General features: G+C 44.9%; 1 protein-coding gene across 5 annotated transcripts; it reads left to right on the top strand.

The window, feature by feature from the left end:
• Window positions 1–485: 485 nt before the first annotated feature.
• On the top strand, window positions 486–16,571 carry LOC117739499 (trafficking kinesin-binding protein 1-like). Of its 5 annotated transcripts, XM_034545932.1 has the most exons (19): window positions 486–917; window positions 2,752–3,002; window positions 4,017–4,211; window positions 6,791–6,867; window positions 7,617–7,733; window positions 7,831–7,931; window positions 8,050–8,143; window positions 8,249–8,327; window positions 8,762–8,892; window positions 8,981–9,055; window positions 9,140–9,277; window positions 9,394–9,470; window positions 9,539–9,775; window positions 9,936–10,216; window positions 11,702–11,820; window positions 12,153–12,408; window positions 12,515–12,620; window positions 13,204–13,332; window positions 13,820–16,571. In XM_034545932.1, exons 4-19 carry the CDS (start codon window positions 6,817–6,819, stop codon window positions 14,406–14,408), a joined length of 2,580 nt encoding a protein of 859 aa, XP_034401823.1. In that variant the 5' UTR covers window positions 486–917; window positions 2,752–3,002; window positions 4,017–4,211; window positions 6,791–6,816; the 3' UTR covers window positions 14,409–16,571. The 5 variants fall into 5 exon arrangements, with proteins under 5 accessions (XP_034401823.1, XP_034401828.1, XP_034401826.1 ...); XM_034545937.1 differs by lacking the exons at window positions 486–917; window positions 2,752–3,002; window positions 4,017–4,211 and adding an exon at window positions 5,911–6,000 and having other exon boundaries at window positions 13,820–16,526; XM_034545935.1 differs by lacking the exons at window positions 486–917; window positions 2,752–3,002; window positions 4,017–4,211 and adding an exon at window positions 5,911–6,646 and having other exon boundaries at window positions 13,820–16,526.
• Window positions 16,572–21,740: the final 5,169 nt, after the last annotated feature.

Below are 21,740 nucleotides of genomic sequence, written 5' to 3'. Positions count from 1 at the left end.
TATTCCTTTGTTTTATAATACTTTTACATGTTTTACTGCTCTTATGTATTACTGGTTTGTTTTATTTGTTTATATGCAGTTTATGCACATTTGATTTATTCTCTTGTTTTTTTTCACCTGGTTTAAAGCACTTTGACCTATACTATATACATAAAGTTATATTATTATTATTATTATTACTATTATTATGATCACTATTATTATTGTTATCACTATTATTATTATTATATTTTATTCTGGATTGATATTGGAGCTCCTTTTCCTCTGCTTTGGTTGCTTTATATGACACCGTGACAATTACTCCATTGGAAGGCTTGCCTTTATAGCTATGAATATATGCTATAAATGTATGCTATAATAAGGGGATTGTGGAGATAAATATCTTTAATATTGTACGGGTCCCTCGAGATAAATTTCCCACGGTTTTATGGGGGTAAAAATCCGATACGGGTATTATTTTGGAGGAGGCGACCAGAAGTCGTGTTATTCTCCTCCTGGCTGACTTCACAGGGAGGCTCCGGAGATAGTGAGAGACAAGAGAGAGAGAGAGAGAGAGAGAGAGAGAGAGAGAGAGAGAGAGAGAGAGAGAGAGAGATGGCTGAAGGGAAGGAAGACTGGACCGGGTCAAGAGCGGCTTTGGAAACCAACATAAGGTGACCTTGACCGCGGAGACAGTCCGGACCCAAAGGAGTACCGCAGCGACCCGCCGGCCTGCTCACAGCCTGTTTGACAGCGACCCGTTTCCTTCCTGCTCATCCGAAGGAACAATCATCATCAAAATCATCATCAACATCATCATCATCATCATCATATGCAGATTTCCCTCCCGGAAGGATTCCTCAACTGCACCAGAGTCCCCCCCCCCCCTTTTTTTGGGATCGCCTGTCAAAGGCGAGGCTCGTCGCATCGGCCGCTGTGTGAGTATGGAGCTCCGTGCGCGTTCCCCAATGGATGGGTTTTAAATGGCGACGTCATGCATCGCGAGGGTCAGCTGAGCGTGCGTCCGGCCACACACTCATTGTGTTACTGTAGAGACGCGAATTAAGAAAGAACCAGGACCCGCATCCGACCTTCTGATGCCGATGAAGCCACACCCTCAGACAGACGGCATTCAAATAGTGTGCGCGCGCGTGTGTGTGTGCGTGTGTGTCTGTGTGTGTGCCACATGCATGAATGAACCCTGACCTCATGCAAGCAGCATGATCATCATCAGCAGCAGCAGCATCACTGCGGGACACTAGTCATACTTTTGACTTTTGGATTATTTAAATGAACAACCACCCATATTTTATTTCTCTCTCCCAGATCAGTGATCGTTTTCTAAATCATTGTAGTCCGGACTTATATCTGACATCTCCATGGAGATCTTTTAAAGAGCTCCTCCTTTTTTTTGTTTTGTTTAGAAGATGCGAGGATAATGAGGGTTTAAAAGTTGACCGTGATCTGGGAGCGTCACGAATGGCCCTGAATCCCAAATGTGTTTCACAGGCCGAATAAAGTCCGACAGGGAGTTCAATGCAGCGGAACAACTGCCGCAATGGGAAAGACGTCCCGAGGTCGTAGAGCTGCTGCTCGTGTGCATATAAAAGCGTCAGTGCACCTTCGTATGTGTCGGTGCGGTCGTGCACGTGCCTGTCGGTTATTGGAGCCTTTTAAGTCATCTTTTACCCATCTGTGCCACACACACACACACACACACACACACACACTGCCTGTCCTCCGTCCCTATTTATACTCTCCTCCGTGAGCCACGTCGCTGTTTGATCTGACGCTGATCTGCGGTGTGTTCATGCGACTGGATGAAGACAGAGCTGCAGGCACTGCTGGGGCTACCTCTGGTTTGGGGATCGGGATCACACTCTGGTCTCACTGGGCCTCGCTGGGTCACTGGGAGGCCCGGTGTGGGTCGCATTGTTGGCTATAGTGGTTCAAGAGTGCGTGTCTCTTAAAGCAGGAGATGTTATTTTTCATTTTGAGGTTCCGTAACATTTCTTCTTTCAGACTAGTGGAAAGAAAACATCCAAAATACACATTTAAGTGTTTATTCTATCTGCGCCGGTGGATTTGTCTGAACTTCAACAAAAGTCACCTTTAGATAATCCCTCATTTACACAGTTAAACAAACTATTTCAGAAAACTTAACTTTAAAGTTGCCTTAATGTAAGAAGGGGAAGTTTCATAATGATATAATTTTTATTCTATTCACCTGCAGCGTCTTGTGATTCTACCAAACATTTCTTTAAACATTTCTTCTCACACGATGAGCCATAAATCTGCTCCTCAGTAGCTCTTAAGTACACCAAACCTTCCAGTTTCATTCCTATGAATGTTTTTAACTGAGTGGTTTGCCCATTTGTCATTCATAGACTGATTTATTGAACATTTTATAAAGCGTTTCTATGGCCATTGACAGTATTATCAGATTCACGGAGGGACAAAAGGAAATGTCCCAAAATATCCTTTAAGATATGTCAACAAAAATAATTCTGAACCTCGCTTTATCCAATAAAGCATATTTAATAAGATGATGAAGAGAAAACAATTTCCCGTTGATGGATCAATAAGGTATTCGTTTCCACGGTATCGTGCTCTTATCATGAGCTGCTCTGAACCCCCATGTGCCTTCTTTCATTTCCCGATAAATGCCGAGTGGACGGGCTGTGATTTGTGGGCCTGCTGACTCAGCACTTGAAGTTAAACACTCTGCGTGGGAAGTGATGGGTGTGGACTTCCCCCGTCTCTCCCCTCCAGGTGGCTGTAGGATCTGCTGACCCAGTGGAGCTCCAGCTCCAGAAGCCCATGGCCCCGGCTTCTCTCCACCAGTGAGAGGTGAGCCAAGCTGGCCTCCCCGGACCCCTCCCTGTCCCCGGCCCCAGACCTGGACCCGGACCCGGATCCCGACCTCCACACCAACGAGGAGCAGTATGTGGGCGAGGGCGAGTTCAGCCAGCTGGAGACACACCCGGCGGCGCCTGACTGCAGGGACGCCGAGACCATCACGGGTAGGTTTGAGAAAAACAGAGGCTCGATTTGAGTTTGTACGTTGTGTCAAACATAAAAGGGCTGAAAACATCAACATCTACGAATACAGCTACACAGTTTGCACGTGACGCCTGCATTTTAAAAAACTTGTGCAGCAGTTCTTTAGAATTTATTATTTAGATTTAGTTCAAATTCATGTCTTTGTTGTTGTTTTGTTATTATCTGTGTCATAAAGTAATGCTGCTATAATGTCCCAAATGGCATCATTTTATAAAAACTACTCAAGAAAGCATTGTATACCGTTTTAATGGGTGTTGTTTAAATGTGTGTATTAGCAACACAGATGTACTTCAGGTATTTAAAGTACTTTTTATGCAGAAACACGCATGAGTGTATATTGTTGGATGTTTCATACTGAACCATTAATGTGTAGCATTTTGATATTGTAGCTGGTTTGAGAGCTAAATATTTTATATGCGGTACAAACGTCATCTGGAAAGTAACTAAAAGTTTCAGATAAGTGAAGCGGTGTAAAAAAGTTCAACATCTTTCTCTTAAATGTAATCTAAGTTTAAAAAAAAAAGTACCTTTAAGTACCTTAAAACTGTACTTAAGTACAGTAAATGTACCATGTATCACACATGCAATATCTGTCACAGTTATTGTTTAACTAGCAAGTATTAACCAGATTAAATGAAGTTTAGGCAGTAAGTAGTTACAACCAATAACCTTTAAAAAAAGTTGATAACGTTGCTTTAAAATGATCAAATCTACACTGATTGTTTCACGGGAATTGATTCCAATGACACTTTTTTGGGGGAAATGCAAAGATAATGAATACAAAATAAAAACATTAGCAATAAAACCCTTTTAAAAAACCTTAGCAATAGGCCCCATGTGGCCCCATGTGGCCCCATGTGACCCCATGTGGCCCCATGTGACCCCATGTGACCCCCTGAAGGCCTGCGGGGCGCGGGGCTGCAGCTCTTTGACTCCTCCCCCCTCCCTCCCCCTGTCGTCCCTGTGATGTTCAGATGTGTGCAACAGCACCGACCTGCCGGAGTTCGAGATCATCAGTCTCCTCGAGGAGCAGTTGCCGGTGTACCGGCTGCGCGCCGACACCGTCTACGGCTACGAGCACGACGACTGGCTGCACACTCCCCTCGTGGCGCCGGACGCCAGGCTGGACCTGACCACGGAGCAGATCGAAGAGACGCTCAAATACTTCTGTAAGTCTGGAGAGAGGATGACCATCATTATGTAGACAGATCTGGTCCCTCTGCTAATGATGGAGGGGTGAAGGATGCTGGTGGTCCTTTAGTGGAGGAACCAGTGAGATGGAGATCAAACCGGTGGGTTTCATCTCTTTGGGAAAGGTGTCCGGATACAGGGGGAGGGACTTCCTGGGTGCATTTAACCCTTCAAGTGCTTCATGGAAAGATAATCTACTTTAGTTTGTGTGAATGAGGCGACATTATTTATTTATTTTGTTGGGGACACCACAAAGGTTCATGACAACAACAACACAACTAAACACAAACAATTCGCATACATAAAACATAACAGAAATGATCAAACCCAAGAACTCTCTAATAAGAGTAATAGCGGGATAGTGTTACGACATGTTCATGGTCTTGCAATGTGTAGTAATATACAACATAGTGCTTGTATTGTGGAGTTTTACCTGGAGGCTTCGAAACCCGTAGTCACAGGGTCCACTTGTTTTAAAATTAAAATAAAAAGTCACAGTAAAATATAAAAAGTGTTAGCATCACATTGTACAATAAGTATTAATTATTTAGAATGGCTCATTTCAGAATTATATATATACATATATATATATATATATATAAATGTATTATATTACTTATATTTATATCATTTTAAGTACTTTATATACTACAGTAACTTGGCACCTTTGATATTACATAATAACTTATCAGCTGATGTATATGTTGTATTGATCATCTGAATATGCAAAGTAATTAAAGCTTTTAAATGAAATGAAATTAAAAAGTATAGCATCTACTTTTAAAATATAAGAGATTAAAAGTATAAAGCAACATAAAGTGGAACATTGTGTCTGTTACAATGTTTGTATTCTTTTCAATGTCCACTTTATTCTAATGTTAGTAAATGTGTTTGTCGTCCTTTTTCTTTTAGGAATATTTTTTTCCCCATTCAATACAACATTTCTGAAAACACAGACTATTATTTAAATTACTAAATTATTATTTAAAAACATGACCTTTATTAATGTAAAACGTGTAACTTTACAGTTTCATTTGAACATTACAGCGTATTGTGAGTCTGGGACTCTACAGCATGATCAATGGTAATAGTGTGTGTGTGTGTGTGTGTGTGTGTGTGTGTGTGTGTGTGTGTGTGTGTGTGTGTGCGTGAGTGAGTGAGTGCGTGCGTGTGTGTGTCGGATTTGTTTGCGGGTGAGTGTCGCCATGGTAACAGTCGCTGGAGGCAGATAGATATTTGGCGGCCTCGCACAGTGCAGAGAGGAGAGAAAAGGAGAGAAGAGGAGAGAGGAGGAGAGGAGACAAGAGGAGAGAGGAGGAGAGAAGAGGAGGGAAAAGGAGAGAAGAGGAGAGAGGTTAAAAAAAGGAGAGCGATGTGGGAGTCCATCATTGATTGGCTCGTCCTGCATCCTCTAAGTTACAAACCAATTTATTTTCCAAATCAACCGGCGTAGAGCGCCGCACACTCTCGCCCTTCCCTCCTCGCTCCCTCGCTCCCTCGCTCCCTCACTCCATCGCTCCATCGCTCCCTCGGCGTCCACGTGGGCGGAGCGTTGTTCCATCTCCGGGCCGGTTATCTGGTAGCTGAGGAGGAGGAGGAGGAGGAGGAGGAGGAGGAGGAGAGGGGAAGCGGACGGACCGGTGTTTGAACCGGTCCTCCGTTCGTCGGTCACCGCGGAGGTCAGTGGAGAGATGGAGGACAAGATGGACCGATTAGCGAGGGATGAGCGTGAGCTGCGTGACTGGAGTTATGAGGAGGACAAGAAAGGTAAAGTTCATTCATAAAAATACGGGAGACAAAGACGACGTCATGTGTGATGAGTTCAATCGTGGCATTTCTCTCTTTCCAGCACTCAGATTGTTTGTCGTGGCATTAAAGTGATTTCCCCGCTTTTCATTATTTTAGGTTCTCTAACGACGACAAACAACAACAACAACAACAACAACAACAACAAAACTGTGTTTTGTGAGATTCCTGGTTAACTTCCGCCAGCGCTTTTGTTCTTCTCATTAAGAGGATTCGTTTTTCTTCCCGAAGCCCGCTGACTTTGAGTCCGCTCCTTTTGGACACATCAGCCCTCGAGCGCACACACACGCGCACACACGCACGCGCACACACGCACACACACACACACACACACACACACGTGCACACACACGAATCCCCACAGCGAGGGAAGCGGAGTGGATCCTCGCTTGTTGAACACTGTTGAATGGGAGAAACTCAATTCAACGAAAAGCACAATGGCATCATTTATAGTTCTGGTTGTTCAGGTTTGCAGAGAATTCCCAGAACACATTCGATAACTCTGATCAATAACACGGCATGTTATTGATCAGAGCGATCGCCTCAGGCCGCTGTGCTCTGTCGATCACCGACAGATCGGATCGATGGTGACGGAAGCATCCTGAAGGTGACCCGCCCGCCCACCTCTTCGGTGTTACATAATGTGGCCGTGTGTGCGTCAGACATTTTTGGTTATTTTCTTTTTTTGAATATGTCAAACTGAACCTCCTCGCTCCCTTCCTCTCACCGTGTGTGCTTTATGTGTCCACAGTGCTGTGTGCGGACAGAGTGGGCCAGATGACGAAGACCTACAACGACATCGATGCTGTCACACGTCTGCTGGAGGAGGTGAGACCAGTGCAGCTCTAGATTTGCCCACATGAGATGTGCTTATGGTATGAACAATTGTGATCCAGATAAACACCCAAAAAAAAGCAGTGAGTGAATTCTTCCTTTAAATGTCGCTGCAGCACATATAATAATGTTGTGGGATGTTGAGATATTGGCATGCGAGTTTATTCATAAAGCACATTTCAATTCAAAAGAAAAGCATCGGGGACAAAGTGCAAAAGAAGTGAAAACAAGCTCAAATAGAATAAGACAGAGTCTAGAATTCAGTAATTAAAGTTACAGCGCATTGTAAGAAATTAATATTTGATTTAATATAAAGTCAGCGGCAAACAGAAAAGTCACAGCGGACCAGTTTGTTCCAGATATATTGTGGATGATTTAGATTTTGACCGAGGACCGGAAAGCAGACCACCTGAGAGGTCGAGAGATGGTCCACGATGTAGAAGAAGATCAGAAATGAACCAATTCAGGGAGCCAGTGTAAAGACCTCAGAACTGGAGTGTCGTGATCCACTTTTATGATGACGACACGAAAGATAAATGCATGGACAAGTTTTTTAAACCGTTGATATATTCTAAAAGTGATCGTGATGGTGTCTTAATGCGGCTGGAATTCATGTCTCAGCGCTTTTTAAGTTTAACTGAAGAATATTCTGGTGCATGCAATCGTTGAGCGTCTCGGGGGCATTTCCTCAGTGCTCGTGGCGTACGCCGCTACACTCACCACCTGTCTCCTCCCACCAATAGAAAGAGAGAGATCTGGAGCTGGCTGCCAGGATCGGCCAGTCGCTCCTCAAGAAGAACCGGCGTCTGACGGAGCAGAACGACTACCTGGAGGAGCGAGTGGCACAAATCACCGAGGAGGTCCGCAGCTCTCACGTTCATTCAACCCCCCCCCCCAACACACACCTTCCCGGAGCTTTCAAATGAATCCCACGTCTTCTTCGGTCCTCTCTTCCAGGTGGCCCAGCTGCACCATGAGCTGAACCTGAAGGACGAGCTGCTGCAGTTTTACACCAACGCGGCGGAGGAGAGCGAGGACGAGTCCAGCAGCTCCCCGACGTCGGCATCCTTTCTTTTGTCGCTCGATGTCGCTCCTCCCATCTGCAAAATATGCATCTGGTGATTTACACACTATGGATTGTGTAAAAACGCTCATGTATATTTTATCTGTCAAAAGGGGGAAGAAGAGTAAGGTGGAAACTGCTTTCGGAGGCACGCTGCAGAAGAAACTCAAAGAGCTGGAAGAGGAGAATCTCTCACTCCGCTCAGAGGTATCTCCACACACACACACACACACACACACACACACACACACACACACACTGACACGATGTAAGACACATTATAGGGGGTTTATAATGCGTGCTTGTCCACAGGCACACCATCTGAAATCAGAGACTGAGATTTACGAAGAAAAGGAGCAGCAGCTGGTCAACGAATGTGTGAAAGAGCTCCGTGAGTATCGTCTCACACTTGCATTCGTTTATCTGCGCGTCATTCGTCTTTTCTGGGTTTGTCTACATGAGGCGAAACTTAAACAACTCATAAGCGGGGTTCCCAAACTGCGGTCCACGCACCGCTGGTGGTACGCGAGAGCCTCGCTGAAAGACCTGACGACTTGCCCGAGTCTATGATTATCGATGAATTATTATTATTTTTTTTTTTTTATCAATAACATATTTCAGATGCACAACGTTAACTAGTTCTTTAATTGACTTGACTCAGACTTTAGCCGTCATTGTAACTCTGCTGGTATCTGCAGAGGAAAGTGTGGTTCGGTGCCTCTCACTGAGATTCTTTCCTTCTCTTATCGTCTCTCTCTCTCTCTCTCCTTTTACTCCCACGTCTCTTGTCTCTCCCTCTAAACTTTTTCCTTTCCATCCCATCAGAGTTGTCCAGTCTCCAGATCTCCACCATCGCGGAGGAATTGGCTCGTAAGACCGGGGATGCTTCTCGCCAGCAGGAGGAGATCACACACCTCCTCTCACAGATAGTAGACCTGCAGAAGAAAGCCAAAACTGTGAGCACGCGTGGACCGACGCATGAACCCATTTGAACTCAAAGTTCACCGCTATTATTCTTTGCTCATTTCAAACGTGTGTTTCTAGTACGCGGTGGAGAACGAGGAGCTGTCTCAACACCTGGTGGCAGCTAAGGAGGCCCAAAGGCAACTTACAGCAGAGGTAACTTCACACATCACTGCCCCGTCTTCACCACATTCCCACGATACCAGACACTTTAATTCCAAAATATTTGTCTTTAAACAGCTCCAGGAGTTGGATGAGACGTATTTAGAGTGTATAGAGATGCTGCATGAGGCCCAGGAGGAGCTGAAGAACCTGAGGAACAGGAACTTCCCTGCGGGCACCCCTCGACGCTTCCATCCCCTGGGACTGTACCCGATGGTGAGGGAGTGTGTGTGTGTGTGTGTGTGTGTGTGTGTGTGTGTTGTGTGTGTGTCTGTGTTGTGTGTGCGCGTGATTATCGCCCTGTCCTTCACGAGGAGGGCTTTGTGTTGCAGGATTCTCTGGCAGCTGAGATTGAGGGAACGATGAGGAAGGAGTTGAGCCTGGATGACCCCGAGTGTGAGGAACAGAAGTACGTAAGGAGTCGAAAAAGAAATAAAACTGCCGCCGGCTCGTCCTCATGCGTTTGGTTGTCTGCAGGTTCCACCGGAAGCGCGTGTTTGAGACGGTGAAGAACATCAACCAGACGGTCCGCCAGCGCTCGCTGACCCCAACCAGCGCCAACATCCCGGGCTCCAACCAGTCTCTGTCGGCGCGTACGTCGCCCCAGTCCAGCGGCCTCTGCACACCTCACTCCAGTGTGTACGGAGGCGACGGCGTTGCCCTCGACAACCGAACGCAGAGCATCCTGATGGAGACGGCAGACAATCGGGATAGGTGAGGATCAATTGATAGATCGGGGAGGGGGACATGTTTTTAGACATATGCATGCATCAATAGTACCTTTGCACCAAATTATATATATATATATATATATATATATATATGTTGAGTTTATTACATAATTCAATATATTTGGTCCCCGTTTCATCTGCAGCAGCGCAGAGGCCAGAGAGAAGAAGGCCAGCGGAGTGGAGGACCTGCGGCTCGCCCTGCGCCGCCTGTCTCTGCGTCGACAAAACAACCTGAGCGAGAGGCGCTTCTTTGAAGAGGACAGAGAGCGGAGACGGGGAGGACACGGGGGTCTGCACGATTCCCGGTTCCAGGAGAGCGCCTTGACCCCCTCGGAAAGCATCATGTCCCTCGGGAACCTCCACCTCTGGGCCTCGCGAGGGCCCTACCTCCCCGACAAGCTCCAGATCGTCAAACCGCTTGAAGGTGAGGGCGAACGGGAGGGCGGGGCGAGCCGCAAGGCGGGGAGGAGGAAGTGGCAAGGCGAGCTGCACCGAGGGGTCGGGTCAAAGAAAGGGAGCAGGCGGAGCTCGGGGGCGGAGGGGGAGAGTGGGGGAGGCTGGGGATGGGGATGGGCGAGCGAGACCGGAGCTGGGATAGAGAGGGAGAGGGGAAGGAGGTGGGCCAGAGAGCGAGCCGGAAGCAGGAAGATGAAGGGAGCGAAAGAGAGGCCGCTGTCACTCATGCTCTTCAACTCTTTCTGGTCTCTGATGCACCATCACAAATCAGGCAGCTTCGCATCTCCACACAGCTATTACAAAGACGCACATCCGAGGGGATGGTTGTAGACAGAAACACACATTATTCCACTTAGTGTAACACTTAACCTGTAGGCCGGTGATGTAATGGTGTCACAGCTGGTGTTTTTACTTCATGTGACACACAAGTTATATTATTTTAACCTTACAGGTGGCCTGTGCTGCCCTCTGCTGGTCATAATTCATACTTCATTTCCAAGCCTTTCTCAATTCCTCGTTTGTGCATCCTGGATTGGCTTCCTGTCCTCCTCTCCTCGCGTCTCAGTACCCGCCAACAGGGAGATGCAAGTGGAGGAGAGAGGAGTCTAGGAGTCGAGGTAACGGGCATTCATCAAATGACCCATACATGCCTTGGTTTAATTTTCGCGGTGTATGTTATGATCCTCCTAAATCCTCAATCATTGTGATGCAAAGCAGGAGGAGCGAGGAGGCACAAAATGGAGAACTGAGAAAGGCTTAAAGAAAGAAAGAAACCCTACGATTGCTTCTGTTTACATCCGTTTGTTTATTTGTATTTACACCTTCTCATTTCCTATAATATGTATTATTCTGTCTTTTATGTGTTCCTTTACTATTCATCATTTAACTTCCTGATTTCTTCTTTCTTCGTTCTGTCACCGCTGGCTTTCTTTTTTAATTCTTCACGTGGATAATAAAAACCTTTTTTTCTCATTCTCACTGCTCCTCCATTTCATTGTCATCGCATTCCTCTGCTCTTCATCGCCTCTTCATCGTCTCTGTATTCGTGCCACCTCTGTCATCTCGATCACTGAAGCGTACCCTCTAGCATTTCTCCTCGTTTAATGGATGTGCTTGTGAAACATAATTATTAGAAAAGCAATTATTAGCATTAAATACGTACTTTTAATGGGTACTTTGTTACTCTTGTATCATTCAATCTGTTATTGATTGTTATGTGATATGTATGAGATATCTAACTACACATTTAATATACAGCTAAGGTATAACATGATTTCCAGAAAGCTACATATCACAAGCATTAAATGACAGACGATAAAAGAATCGCTTACATACGAAGAGTCTTGAATAAGTGTTTAGTTATGTGTGTGTGTGTGTGTGTGTGTGTGTGTGTGAGTGTGTGCGTGTAGTTGAAGATGTTGAGTACATTGTAGTATTCGTGTCTCTCCACCAGGCTCTGCAACGCTGCATCACTGGCAGCAGTTAGCCCAGCCGCACCTCGGCGTGATTCTGGACGCCAGGCCGGGAGTCGTGCCGAAGGGCTACCGACCCCTCGAACTGGAGCTGGAGCAGGTCAGTCAGTGTGTGTGTGTGTGTGTGTGTGTGTGTGTGTGTGTGTGTGTGTGTCTTTTATATCTACATACGGAGCCAGCTGCCATGTTTCTACAGTTGCCACCGTTAAATTCCTATTGCAATCTGCGACCTCACCACTAGATGGCAATGATAATTTAGCTAAATTTGACCAAAACAATAGAGAAAATGTGCTCGGGTAGACTTTTAGATATTAAACCATGTGTGTGAAAATATGGTATAACCTACCATATTACCGTCTATCTTACTTCTGATAACTGTTATTATTGCTACAAGTGGTAAGACTGTAATGCTTTTTGCTGTGTTGTCTACAGGTATATCCTTGGGGTAGCTTTGAGGAGGAGGAACCGGGGGAGCAATACTTCCAGAATCTTCCCACCTGCTCCTCCTCCGCCTCTGCCTCGCCAGCCGTGGCCTCCACCTGCACCTCCACCTCCACCTGCACCTCCACCTTCACCTGCACCTCCGCCTCCAGCACGGGTAACGCAAACCTCGGGCCACCTCCGCCCTGCCTCGCTTCACCTTCTCCACTATCCCCATCGCCACATCTCAGCAACACTGACATCCTGGGTGAGGACACACTGTCCATTTACTGTATTTATGTACACTGTTGGAACACATGCAGTGTTTCATGTTGTTTTAAACTACTTTTAATGCGTTTGCCTTTCACTCGCAGCCGCATACTACCCAGGTAAATGCATGGCCCACACCAGCTCTACCTACACCTTCACAACCTGTCGGATCCTCCATCCGACCGATGAGCTGACGCGGGTCACGCCAAGGTGAGCAACAGACGTCAGCTGTTCTTGGCCGTTCCCCTTGAGTCTCTCAAAGTTTCTCTTTGAGCTTGAATTCATTCATAATCAACAGCTGCAAAGCTTTTGCTTTTCTGCAACAATCCGCCGTATTCTAAGACGTTGCAAACGTCGCAGTGAAGTAATGTGTTTTTCATAAGAGTCTCCTCTGTTTTGAATGTTGCATGCTTTTAAAAAAGCAACTAGCATTAGTTTTGTGTTACATTTCATGGGATGTTATAACACAAAAACAATCTATATATGAATGCAGCTTAATGTGATAATATCCCTTCAGAGAGCTAAATGTGCACTCTGAATTTACCTAAATCCCACCGGACAAATCAAATCCAAACAACAGCTGCCGAGGTGGGAACGCGTCCAAGCAACAACATTCACTAAGTTGTCCGCTCGAGTCGAAGGGCGCTAAATAATACACGCAGCTGCTTGTGGGTCGGAGAAACGAAGTTTCCACTGTGCATGAATAAAAATGTCAGTTTACAAATTGATGGGCTATCGTGAAAGTGAGTAATTATCATGTTTTCAGTGTTTCTGAATTCCCTTTCTTTTCCAGTCTAAACTCAGCCTCGACGTCATCGTCCTCCTGCGTGATGACCAGCACCTTGTTGGGAACTCCGGCTGCTACACCCTGCACGCCCCGCAGGCTCGGCCTCAGGCCGTCCGAGTCCTCTACTAACCTCAGGCACGGCCCCAAATGCACCAGATCAGTATTTCATTTCCAGCTGTTTTTTTTTCTAAAAATAGGTCTTATTTCTACTGTATGAAAAAAATGTTTCTTAATAAGTCGGCAGCTTGTTTCGCTTGATAAAAGTAACTTTAGTTGCCTTTGTGTTTCAAAAAGCAGATTGCATTGCTTTTCATGTGTGAATTAAATACTTGGCAAACAAAAGTATTTTCTCAATAAATTAAGAACTTAAGTGCAAAACCAACAAAACAGTTTGAAGTGAAATTATAGAGGAATAAATGAATGAATATTTCTGAGAAATTGTAGTTAGTATGTGCGTCTTTTCAATTTAAATGTACTTATTGTGTATTGTGATAGGTAAATACATATTTTCGTCATGATATAATTCAGTTGAAAGAGGATAAATTATGATTTTTAATTATCTCCAGCCCTGCTTGTGAGTCGGTGTGACGCTGACTCTCATTTGTTTCCCGTGTTTCTGCAGAGATGCAACACGCACCACCAGCACCTCCCTGGGGTTAGTGCGCCTTCTCCAGGAGAGAGGGATCTCCGCAGCGATGTACCACCAGAGCCAGGGCTTGGAGTACGGTCAGGGAGGAGTCCTATTCAGCACCTCCATCACCCCCAACCGAGCGCCCAACCCCGACCCCCTGCACCCCTCTACCCCTCCCAGCTCGCCCACAGGACACGGACCTTCAGCTGTGCCAACGTCTGCGGGCTTCGACTTCAAGAGCCCTTCCTACGACAACTTCCTTACATCTAAACCGGCCCGCTCCATTCTGAAGGAGGTGACGGGGAGGATGAGGGGCAGGCAGAGGGGGAAGGATTGCGAAAGCCAGACGGACGTTAGCGTGACCGTCCACAACCTCAACCTGCTGGACAAGGTGAAGCGGCTGGGTGTGGCTGGAGGTCCGGGGGGCAGAGCAATGAGTCCCGGCCCCATCCTGGGGCCTCTTGGCGGGCTGCGCAGGTCCGGCTCCCCTTTTGGGCCCGATGGAATGAGGAGGAACCGGAGTTATCCAGCCATGGTTGGGGCCAGCATGGCCATGAAAGCCCCGGGGCCCCAGGAGTAGTCCGAACTGCTGCTGGTCATTAGAGTGGCCGAGTAGGAGCCGGGCGGGGGGGCCACGGACCGACTGTTGACCAGTCACCTGGAGCCCAAACACTGACTCACACTGTTCAAACTGTACGACAACAACGTGGCACGACTGACCAGTCTCACTGCTGTGGTTCCTCACAGACACTCGTCCACGCTTTAGTGCTTTTAGGAGGTTCATGGAGACGGAGCCGGAGGGGAAAACAATCAGCGCCGCACATAGAAATACAATCAGCGCACGACGGACGCAAAACAGTTTTTTCCGTGGTTGTTTGTTTCGTTAGCTAGCTAGCTTGCTAATTCCACGTTACCTAAATGCTACACTGGTTTCCGTAAATGAGGCGAACAAATGTGTCACTTATCTGACCTAAACATGTCCGTTGCTCTGCACATCCAGCTACACTGGTTTGAAGTGGAATGCCTATTCTACTCGTGTTTAATTTATATTATGCAACCGAGGGCTAAAAGGCTAACAAATGCCTGTAGCTAGCTAGCTAAAACCATTCGTTTTTTTTCAGCATGTCAAAGGAGTATTTTAAAGAAGCTAACGTTAGCAATGTGTTGCAAGGTACCGTAGTTAGCAAAGGCACCTGCGAACATGTTACGGCACCGCTTTCTGATTTATTCAAGTTGCATATCGTCAAAATGCTTTAATAACTGATAACTAATAACTTTGGACAAAATGCTTCCTACACAGAATCCTGAAGTGTTCCCCTTATTTCTGATGTTCGCTCACTGAGACTCCTACCTGACTCTTACATCCCCACTACACAGCAGTTTTTAGACTTTTTTTTCAGTTTCAGTTCACTTTTTTTTTTAGTTTCAGTTCACACAAAATGTCTGCTAGCAAAGAAATGTACTCTTTTATTTATGCCCGTGGGGAAATTCTTCTCTGCATTTGACCCATCCTTAGTTATTAAGGAGCAGTGGGCTGCAGCGAAGTGTCCGGGGAGCAACTGGGGGTTCAGTGTCTTGCTCAAGGACACTTCAACATGCAGCAACTTTTGGGGGAGAGCGGGTGGTTACGGGACGACCACTCTCCCCACTGAGCTACAGCCGACCTAAATGTAATAATGGAGAGCAATGAATTGTTTTCCCCTCCCGCGTGGTCTCAAAAGCAACATTTCTTATTATATATGCAGACATGCAGATATGTTTATTTTTATGTGCTCGTATTATGAAGCAACTCTAAAATGTAAAAAAATCTGGGAATATAAAAAACTATTATATATCATTTTATGTAATTCGGTAAACTAACCCATTAAAAGCATAATACAAATTATATATATGTATATATATTGAGATATCACCCGGTGCTGCGTACTCACATCCCTGCTTTGGAGACTGACTCTGCTGGCTAGATGTAGTACTTCCACTCTTGCCTTTTCTGAAAAAACATCCACAAAATCCCACTCACATCCAGACAGCTGCACTCTGTTGAATCTGCCAATCGCACTAGTTGGCTCTTTGTCGTCTCTGTTGTACGAAACCATGCCTTTCTTCTTCTTCTTGTTCTTCTTCTCTATTACTGGATTAAGATCCAACATTTTATAAATGAAACGTTACACCAAATACCCAAAGATGCGTCACCCTTACGCTCTCTCCCCATCCTTGCCCCCAAATCCCTCCTGACGTGATTATAGGTGTGAGTCCGACATGTCGCTTTTTCGAACAAATCATGAAATGGATTTTAAGTCACTATTAAAGATGCTTTTGGTTTAGTTTCCTAATTGGCCATTAGACGGGGAAGTTGATGCGGCCACTGAACGAGGACGGATCGATGCGCTGAGGCCACAGAGAGGAACGAAGTGGCATCTCAGCCTGTTGTGGGGATATGAAGCAATATAGTGCCTCGACCATCTATTTATTTATTTTTTTATCATTTATGTTCCTCTTGTGTTGGACTAAGGGTTTGCCGTTGTTGCACTTGTGTTTATTTATTTAAATGAATCCTACGAATTTAACCTATTTTTCATTAAAAAAATATAGTTGTCTCACATGTGCTCACTATATATCCTGTTCATTGTCACTAAATTGTGGGTAATGGCTCGTTAAGAACCACACATCACTGTAAGTAATTGGGGTATTCATGTCATGAGGGCTGGTATTTTCCAAATAAAAATGGTGTAATCAAAACTATAACTGAATCGTATGATTTTCCCTTCTGTGTGTGTGTGTGTGTGTGTGTTTGTGTGTGTGTGTGTGTGTGTGTGTGTGTGTGTGTGTGTGTGTGTGTGTGTGTCTGTGTACCCTCTTCAAGACATGAAAGGAAGATTCCCAGACAGGTAATCATCGTCTTCCCCTCCACCAGCAGATGGAGCTCACGAATAACCAGAAAGCAGTCAGTATGTGAAGTATAATCCATTACCCATTCACCATCTGTATCTCTTGTGCTCTGAGGGATATGATGAGGGCTGCTTATTAAACCTCTATTAGCCGCAGGGTGAACTAGAGGTTGGCAATAATCAAAAAATGCCGCTCTTGGCAGCTGGGGAGTTTTAATATGAAAAAATTAGATGAAACTCTGTTTCAAATTGTCACTGACGTCTTTCACTGTGGATATTTGTCCTCTTAGCATAACATCATAACAGATCAAATTTACTGCCCCCTGAGGTGCAAACCGGGTCCTCTCCTGAACATATTGGACTGCCGTAAAAATATGTACAACAATTAATTTCAATATTTTTGGGAGTCGTGACTTGTGCGGTCTCCTTATCATTTCAGCCCGGCCATAACCCCAAAAACATCAAAATGTGTAATTTAAGCCTGATTCCAACTCAACAACAACAACAACAAAGAAACATTTGTCTTTTGTCCTTAGTGGGAAAGGTTTACTCACTTACTTACAAATTAATTGATTTACTTACTTGCTTACATACTTACTTACTTACTTATTTATTTAATTCATTATCTATTTACAAGGATCCCCCATTAGCTGATGCCAAAGGCACCATCTAGTCTTGAGGTTCGAGCACAAATGACTCTCAGTAATGGGTATTTATTGGCTGCAGCTCAGATCCGCAGTGTAAAAACATGACACCGCGGTGGACGCGCTAATATTCTTCCCTTTTTCCGCGCTATGCTACCGCCTACGTCTGTGACCGCTGTGATCTCAGCCGCACATTCCATCCATTTCGTCCAAGCCTGAAAACAAGCTGGAAAAAAAGCTAGAATCTTCTTGAGGATTTGGCTGATTCCAGTCTTTGTGCTAAGCTAAGCTAACCAGCTACTGGTGGTGGCTTCATTACATTACATTACATGTCATTTAGCTGACGCTTTTATCCAAAGTGACTTATAAGTTCATATAATGTACTCATTCCACCATGAGTACAAACTCAGAACAACAAGAATCAAGAAAGTAAGAGCTGCAGAGGTCGGATGGCCTTAGCGGGTAGACCTGCCAGGAGGGAGTTACAGTAGTCTAGGCGTGAAATGACCAGAGCCTGGACCAGAACCTGGACCAGAACCTGGATCAGAGCCTGGACCAGAGCCTGGACCAGAGCCTGGACCAGAACCTGTGCCGCCTTCTGAGTAAGAAGAGGACATATTCTCCTGATGTTGTGCAGCATGTAGCCAGCTGAAGGAAAGTCTTGTATCCAACGAAAGACTCCTATGTCTTTATCCTCTTAGCTAGTTAGTAGAATGGGCAGCAATCAGGACCAAGTGGGCTCAGAAAAAAAGCTGATCTTTCCTTTAATCAGTGAAGATCAAGGTCAGGCAGTACAGACTAGCAATCTAGTAGCCCCAATACAGCAAATACAGTAGTACTCTAGCAGATAAACTTATTTAAAGAAGGTACTTAGCGAAGAGTGGTCCAGTGGTCTATCCTCACAGGTAGAGATGCAACACTTCATGTTTGTGAAATGTTGTTTTTGTCATGAATACTTTCACATAGAGCGTGAATATCAAGAGGCTTTCGCACAGTGAATAAAAGCATCAATCAGGTTGTGTGCAACAGACCATGTGCACTGTATGGTGTCACGACACAGACGAACCGAGGTAATACACTTTATTACTTTCTTCAACCCTATCAATGGCACAACGGATCCACTCATTCCGTTCTTACCTTTCACAATAAAAGCACTAGACATATACTGTGCGTAACTGTTAAACCAGAGGCAAATTTCGTCCAAATTTCCTCTGGGTCAATAGGAAAAAGAGTTGCAACTGTCACAAATTCGCATTACTGCTGATATGAATATTTGTAGGTGAGTTTTTCACATTCGTCCCCCCCCCCCCCCCCCCCCCCCCACCACCACCAATGTGTAAAGGCCTTAAATTTAAGTGTAAAAGTGTTCTCAAAATGACAAACAACGTGTAGCTTCCTCCATCACTATCTTTATTTGCTGTTGTGTAACGTGGTGATGGTTGCAAGATGAATTCATATCAAAGGTGCTTTGAATTATGAAGTTTTTTTTTTTGGAGAACGCTCTGCTTCCCTGCTCTTACCACGAGTTCCTCGGTTTCATATGCCAGTAAAAAAAAAAAGCCTTTGAATCGGCTAAAGCTGATCTGAGGTTAAATGGACATTTTTTTGGAGACGGACAGGACAGAGAATGAAAGACGAGTGCGTCCAGCCAAGTTTCGTACAGGATCCAGGAAGAGCTCGGAACCATCTGCTCGTCACCGTTGCTGGATCGTCATTACAGCCACACTCTTGGAGCTCATGTTCCTTTCATGAGTGTGTGGCTTTTTGCCCATTAGCGCACAAAGCCCGGAGCACTAATGCGCGTGTGAGTGCCCGAGTCGCTCCATGTTGTAGGCTGCACATGTCTTCTACCTTTTTTTTTTGCTTCATTCGCACTCCTCCCAGATATATCAACGTCCACACATCTGTTGGCACACACACACACACACACAGACACACACACACACATTGGAGACATTTACTGGCAGTCCCTCTGAAGCCTTTAAACCTTCTTAGAACCTTTAACTCTCAAGTCGGCCTCAGATCTTTAAAGTTTGAGTCAATTCCCACAGCCCTCTCGGAATCTCAAGTCTCTTTAAATTTCTGATTCAAGTGCAACCTTGCTCTGGGTCAATGTCTTCGACGCCCAACACACACACACACACACACACACACACACACACACACACACACACACACACACATATATATAAACACACGCCAAACACACTCTTTCCCCAAAGGCGTCCAAAAACCACTTCTCTGAATAATTCAATGTGTCTGCGTTGTCCATCGATCCCTCGCTGCACCTCTCACAACGTCTTTCATATAACACGCCATGCCAGGAGCGGCGTGATGGCGCCCCCTTCATCACAATTCACCGCCATCGGTGGCTTCCTCCTCTTTCCCTCGAGGAATACCTTCTGCAGGCTCGCTTCTCTTTCGTCCTCGTCGTTGTGGGTCAACATCACGTCATCCAATCTCTGTTGCTGCCTTCAAGATGTTCTCATCGCGCGCATGTTTCTTCATGACACCAAATCACTCTACAAGCTGTTATCGGAGCCGAAAGCAATATTAGGATATATTTTGAGTCTGCTTTAATAATTTAGACGGATATCAGTTTCTCAAAATGCTTGAAAACCCGTTTCAATATTTAACGGCGAGACGTTAAAGCTCATAATGATCTTGCCGTTCTTTTGAAGACATCCTCCAACATTCCCCCCCGGCCTGCTTCTTGAGTGACGCATCCACTGACTTTCATCTCCTTTGTGCGGCTTCACGCTGACCCCTTTATCTCAGCATCAGTCATATCTCCCTTCACATGCATCATCGCAGCATCATTACCCATAACCCACCGGCAATTTAGCTCATTTCATCATTTGTGCAGCAGGCAAAGACACTGGAAAAGTACTTTAAAAAAATGGTTGCTCTCTTTTTGTTTTTTCCATTTGAATACCAGAGGGATGACATTTTTTTTTTATTTCAATAAATTTAGTTTATTACATGTAACGATTCATGTTCGGCAGAGGATAATAAATGGACGACATGATAGTAGCTAAGGAATCTTCATTTTTCATGGTGATATGCACAGAGCGCATATATGAGACATTTCAAGATACGAAACAAATACAACAGAAGGAGAAATTCACATCCACAACACTGATGAGATCAGACTTCCTCCAGACAAGAACCGCACTTCTCTCAGATCCCCATTTCAATAAAGATGTAATGATCTGTTAACTATCTGGAGGGACGTGGTCCGGATGTGGCTTCGAATACTCTTTGCATACAAATAATCCACACAGTTCCCCTCCAGATACGTTTTAAAATATGTAAAAAATACTCAAATGCCTTGAATCATATTTTTGTTTAACGTATTTTCCTTTGTAAAAAGAAGAAAAAAAAAAGATCTTTTTCCCCCTCATTGAGTAATTCTGTCTATTCGCTCGTTACATGCATATTGTATTTTCAGAATAAAGTACCGTCTTCACAGGACGTTTAGACCACAAAACCACTTAGTTGAGGTTTAGTGACCCGTCCCGTGATTATAGACATTATAACAACTCACGTGATAACACGTCCGCTTTACGGCAACCGCGATTGGCTTTCGAGTTTTGTGACTTACCAAATACGTTCCAGGAGGGGAACGTGAAAACACCTCCGGGGATAAAGTCAGTATAGTCCCGGTCAGGGGCATAAATATAAACACATGTGTAGTGCTTTAATCTTACACGTGGTAACACATTAAACATGTATTTGTCCCATAAAGTGACATCTTTCTTTATGCATCCACCAACTAAATTCATGTCCTAGCCAAAAAAAAGGAATAATTTCTCTCGCAATTAAGATGTTAGAGAAGGAAGTGGCAGACTTTCAGTGGGAAGACCCAGACATTTTGTTGTTGTTGTTTTGCACGATTTCTCACCAGCCATCGAAAATCAGTCCGGTTGACTCGGTGGAGGAGAGAGAAGAGGGGAAAGGAAGACATGGAACTGGCCGGATTAGTTTGAACCAACAGAAAAAACCTGTGTGGTTTTGGAACGTAATAAGTCTTGATGAAGATTTGGAACGAATGAAATGCTTTAACTGTTTAATGATGATTGTATATCCGTCTTTGACTCCCTATAAACTATCTCCAACGTGACTTTTAGAGCAACTGTGTGTGTGTTAAGTCTACACCCCCAAATGTCACCTGTGATGTATTATATTTCATAACAGTAGTAATGAGGTGCCACAGATAATCCTGGTTTTTGACACCCCAATGCATGTTAATGGAGCTGATTTAAGCGGCATGCATTAATTGCATTGGAAGAATTCATATCCAGAGTGTGATATTTCCAATCTTTATTCAGTCCAGTTAGTCTGCACACCATCCCAATCGTTTCCACTCAAAATGATAAA

This window comes from Cyclopterus lumpus, chromosome 11 (genome assembly GCF_009769545.1).
Source record: "Cyclopterus lumpus isolate fCycLum1 chromosome 11, fCycLum1.pri, whole genome shotgun sequence".
Classification (NCBI taxonomy): Eukaryota; Metazoa; Chordata; class Actinopteri; order Perciformes; family Cyclopteridae; genus Cyclopterus; species Cyclopterus lumpus.
The sequence above is the reverse complement of the archived record's forward strand: the minus strand, read 5'-3'. Positions and strand labels throughout refer to the sequence as shown.